The sequence below is a fragment of the Chrysochloris asiatica genome, unplaced genomic scaffold, assembly GCF_000296735.1.
Source record: "Chrysochloris asiatica unplaced genomic scaffold, ChrAsi1.0 scaffold00004, whole genome shotgun sequence".
NCBI lineage: Eukaryota > Metazoa > Chordata > Mammalia > Afrosoricida > Chrysochloridae > Chrysochloris > Chrysochloris asiatica.
The window spans coordinates 47323111-47328672 of NW_006408522.1; the positions used below are offsets into that span (position 1 = coordinate 47323111).

At 37.1% G+C, this 5562-nt stretch overlaps 1 protein-coding gene across 1 annotated transcript; it reads right to left on the reverse strand.

The window, feature by feature from the left end:
- Nucleotides 1-4608: 4608 nt before the first annotated feature.
- On the reverse strand, nt 4609-5547 carry LOC102817039 (olfactory receptor 4K13-like). The gene has a single exon (XM_006831919.1). The coding sequence runs from the start codon at nt 5545-5547 to the stop codon at nt 4609-4611; it is 939 nt and encodes a 312-aa protein (XP_006831982.1).
- Between the last annotated feature and the right edge of the window lie 15 nt (nt 5548-5562).

Here is a 5562-nt window from a genome sequence, read left to right on the forward strand (position 1 = left end):
AGGACAAACTGACAGACGAGTGATGGATGATAGTATATACAGAGTGGTAAATGCCAAAATATTATCTATAGATTTTTTGCATCAGAATTAAATGAGGTAAGGACTTTTAAATGGCAAAGTGAGGAGCTATCCCTAATTACAACAAAAGAAAAACTTTTTACTCACGTGATTGCAAAACACATGCATTTAGAGTTGTGGAAACGATCCTAAGACATACAGAAAATGGAGAAACATTCATTCAAGAACCTCTACTAAGCCTTTATAAGACCAGAGTATCTGTGATATTTAAGCCATGTCTTATTTCTCTACCTCTTTCCCCTTTCCTGGCTCCATATTATGGAAACCCTAATCTGGGTGCTCTACTTTGGGCAGGAATGGCCAAGAAGGCAGGGTCTCTCTCTCTTCAGCTTCTAGTCTAGGGCTATGATTTCAGGTTTCAGCCTGGTGAATAATATACTGGCATTTCTCTTATACCTAACTGGTATTTCAGAAGAAGCTCTATCCTGGAAGGCACTACAAGGACAGACATTATTTTTCCCCTCCCAGGACCTTCCCACAGGGCAAAAGCTATATTACTTATATGTGGAACAAGAATACCAGGGTCCCATCACTCTCACCTCTCCAATTTGCTCATAGGGCTGAAATTCCTGCCAGAAAGTACACATTGAGATGACAAGGGACTGCCCTTTGCCAGTGGTTACTCAAAGGCCCATCTCCAACACAGAGGTTCTGCCCAGGGAAAGAAGAAGGACATAAAGAAGAACTGCATAGCTCCACCTGAAAGGTTACCTTTATTTGATACAATTTGGAGAACTCCATTCCTTAAAGTAGAGTTAGGAAATCAGTGGATACTTTGGGGCATAGCAATTAAGAAAAATAGGCATGACTCGAAGCTCCTGGTTAGTGTAAATAAACAAAATGACAAATCAACCAGATATTTAAATGAAATAACCCAGGCAAGAGACAGAGAAGAACTTTACTGGAGTCATAGTCAACCTTGGAGATAGCGGAGTCTATGGCCAGTCTCTCTGCTGCACCCACTCAGGAGAAATCAGAGAAGGACATAATGGTGCAGAAAGGAAATAGTCCCTAAGCCACACACTGACTCATTAACAAAGGGTGAGTGCTTCAGTAGCATAGGGGGCTTAAGTGCAACTTCTGACCAAATGTCACTTGAAAAATAATGTACATTGAGCCAAGGACAACTCTTAGAAAGCCAAGCTTAGAAATACAATCATACAAATCTCTGGCATTCTTGAAGTCTAGGAGAATGTCAAATCCTCCGTATTTCTTCAGAGCATTTAGAGAAGGAGCATCAATCTACTCATTTTTTTATGAAACACAAGATATACACGTAAACTCCTTGAACTGTGTCAGCAGCCTTTATCTTCACATATATTCAATATTAAGGTTACAAATCGAACTGACCAAGGGGAGTGACCCAGAGGCAAACCATAGGTAGTGAAGCTAGACAATTCAAAACAGATGGACTGAGCAGAGACTTTGGAGGCTGCAAATTACAAGGAAAACAGATTTCAAAGAGTTAGTTTAACCAAGTCATTAAACAAACAAAGAACCAAGCAAACAACAAGTAAAACATCAACACTGGTAAGGGGAGCAATAGCCAGCTTTTCTAGAATATATTGTCTTAATGTACAATTTTCAATGAAAAATAATGAAACATTTAAAGAAACATAAAAATATGATCCATTCATGAAACAAAGAAACAGCACAGTCTTAAAAAAATGCTTTCATGGGGACTCAGATGTTGCATTTAGCAGAAGACTTCAAACATCTTTTATAAATATGTTCTGAGAACTAAAGAAAACGGTCTAAAAAATTAGAGTTAACAGAAAAGCAATTTGCCCTGTAAACTTCCATCCAAATTACATTAAAAATTAAAAAGAAGTAAAGAAAGACAGGAATGACAACGCTTTATCAACTAAGTATTTCAATAAAAAAAACAAATGATTAAAAAAAAGGAAAAATTGAAGCTGAAAACTACAATAATTGAAATAAAAATAAAAATTTCTAGATGAGTTTATAAGTAGATTTGAGTTATCTGAAGAAAGAACCAATAGATATGAAGATAGATCTATAGAAATTATGTAATCTGAAGAAGAGAGAGAGAAAAGAGAATGAAGAAAAATGAACAGAAAAATGTGGGAAACCATTGTTGTTAAGTGCATCGGACCTGGTCCTGACTCATGGATACCATGTATCGGGTTTTCAAGACTTTTAAAGCTTTGTAAGAGCAGAAAGCCTCATCTTTTTCTGATTGAGCAGCTGGCAGACTTGAATTGTGGACCTTTTGGTTCACTGTCCAGTAATTACCATATGAAGCCACTGTGCTCCAGGATATCATACAGTACACTAAAATATGTGTAATGGAGATACATCTTGGTTTCCTGATCAGACCATTAATCTCATAGTGATCTAATTAGCTCATATAGGAAATGCAGATAAAAGAAAAAGTTCAGGAGGGTAAGTAATTAATTTTTACATCTTGAGATGTTTTCAAGATACCTTGGAAAATGTGCAGTACGAAGTTGAAAATAAAAATCTGCAGCTCAGAAATACGAAGCAAAAGGGGAAGGTGGTGTTACCAAGAGTTCAGTAACTGCAGAGAAACTACTGTCCAGAAATCTGGATGAGTTAAAAAGGAAGACATGATTCAGAGCCTACCAGTGCTGTTGGGACAGAAGTACCTATGCCGATGGAACCTTGGAGAGTTCAGTCTTGATGATGCTGCTGGGACCAACACCAATATTATGAAGGTGTCCGTTGTCAGCTACTGCTGCTGCCCAAGTCAGAAGCAGAGATATGTCAGCATAGTAACTCTGTGATGTTATGTCTCCCCCCCCCACAATTTATTTACAATCCCACATAAATTTGTTGTAACTTAAAAATTAAACTGCAGTGTTAACCACCAAAAATACCTCCTTAATAAGATAAATAAAAGGCATTGACAAACACACAATTTAGGGAGAAAATATGCTTAGCTTCTGTAACCATCATTTTACTGATGGCTCATGAGGTTCAGTTCATGTTTATGACTACCTTATTGTACTGCTGACTCCATGTCTCTTTTATATTCATCCAAGTTCTCAGATGATAGTTATTCTTTACTTGGTGGAGTGGAAAAAAGGTTTTATTGTATTCATTTTGATTTGCAATTATTTTTACAACTAGATATGCAAATAATATGAGGTATTACAGAGCATCACTTAGATTTCAGACCTGTTCTTCCTTGCTTAATTGTGCTACAATTTTATATTTGGGATTAATCATATTGACTAATCTGATACCCTCTTTTCCATTGACTCTGAAGCAGAGTGAATTTATAATTAATTTGCAATTGCCTTTACTTCCAAATTTATGGAAAATTTTATTTATCTACTTTTGGAAAGATTTATTTACTGGGGACTGTAGTGTAGCATAGTGGGTTAATTAATGCGCTTCGCCTGCAAGTTTGATTTGAACTGCAAGGTTGATGGTTCATGTTCACCATCCACTCTTCAGACACCCTATACAGGTCACTATGAGTTGGATCCAACTCGATGCAATTCACAATAACATTGATCATAGAAAAATTGATGAGTTAGAGTTATGGTGTTGGGGCAAAATTTTAAAGATCCCATTGATTGTCAGAACAAACAAATATCTGTTGTTAGAAGTATATCTAGAATGTTCCTTAGAAGATACGATGTTGATACAAGGTCCAGTCATACTTCCAATGTGTTATCAGGAAGGACCAGTCTCTGTACAAGGACATCATGATTGGTAAAGTGGAGGGTAAGTGAAAAAGTTGAAGACCTTCAACAACATGAATTGGCACAGTTGCAGCAGCAATGACTCGATTGTAATATCAATTGTGAGGATGACACTGGACTAAGCAGTGTTTTGTTTTGTTGCGCACGGGGTACCTGTGATTTGGAGCAACTCAAAGGTACCTAACAACAACAATGTTCTCTGGGTATTACAGCTTGAAGTCAACTACTAAATTAAAGGTTGGCAGTTTGAACTGATAAATTCCTGAGAATCTGCTACTGTAAAATATCATAGACAAGAGAACCATACTGAACAGTTCCACTCTGCAACACAATACAACACCATGAGTAGGAATCACATGACAGCAACGAGTTTGGTTTGGTATTTGGTTGTAACCTCTAAAGGGGATTATAATAAAAAAACATTATTAATGTTATTAAAAGACAGATAGAAAAATAGCTTTAATTGCAAAAACATAGATTATATAGTAATAGGATCTGATTCTGGGGTCAAGTAAAAGTAGTAAGTTCATTAATGATCCTAAGTCTCAGTTTCCTTTTAATAATAAGTAAATAATAATTGTGGCAATAAGAGAAAATGCATGGATAATGCCTCATTTTGGTAAGAACTCAATAACTGGTAGTTAGTCACAAGATAAGTAGATAATATTGTATTTGAGTAGTTTGTATTTGGGTGCAAATCCAGAGTGTTGTATTGCATATATACCTGTATAGAGAAGAGTTATTATTTACCATGATATGACATATTTATGCACAAAAGCTGTATTTATTGTGTTATAATAATGATGATAGGTCATCTTTGGTGATTATAGCCCAGTCAAAAAGTTGATCTGGAACTCACATGCTTTGTCTTTAGTTTTTTTATTGCTCTCTTCATATCTTTATTTCTGAATGTGTAGATGATTGGATTTAAAAGGGGTGTAAAAATTGTATAAAACACAGAGAGGATCTTATCTATGGAAATACTGCTGAATGGCCACACGTAGATAAAAATGCAAGGTCCGAAGAAGAGTACCACTACTGTGATGTGGGCTGAAAGAGTGGACAACGCCTTGGCAGACCCAGTGGATGAGCGATGCTGGACATTAAACAGGATGATACTGTAGGAGATGAGCAGAAAGATGAAACAGAGCAAAGAGAGTACTCCACTGTCTGCAATGACTAGCAGCTCCAGGATGTAGGTGTCAGTGCAGGCAAGTTTGATGACCCGAGGCAGGTCACAAAAAAAACTGTCTATGACATTAGGACCACAGAATGGCAAAGTTACTGTGAAGATCATTTGGCTCATAGTGTGCACAAAACCAGTGGTCCAGGAGAGAAAGGCAAGCCCAATGCAAACACGTTGGCTCATGATCGATTTGTAATGGAGGGGTTTGCATATGGCAATGTATCTATCAATTGCCATGGCTACAAGCAACATCATCTCACTTCCACCTAAAAGGTGACTGAAAAACATCTGAGTCATGCAGCTGTTATAGGAGATGGCCTTATATTCTCTAAGTAAATCACAAATCATCTTGGGAGTAGCAAAGGAAGCCAGGGACATATCGATAAAGGAGAGGTTGGCCAGTAGAAAGTACATGGGAGAGTGCAACTGAGGGTCCAGTTTCACTACAAAGATAATGGTGAGGTTTCCTAACACAATGGCTGTGTAGACAATAGAAAAAAACATGAAAAAGAAAATCTGCAAATCATGAGAATCAGTGAGTCCCAGCAAAATAAACTCGGACACTATGGAGTGGTTTTGTCTTTCCATTTGTTTGTCTGTTGA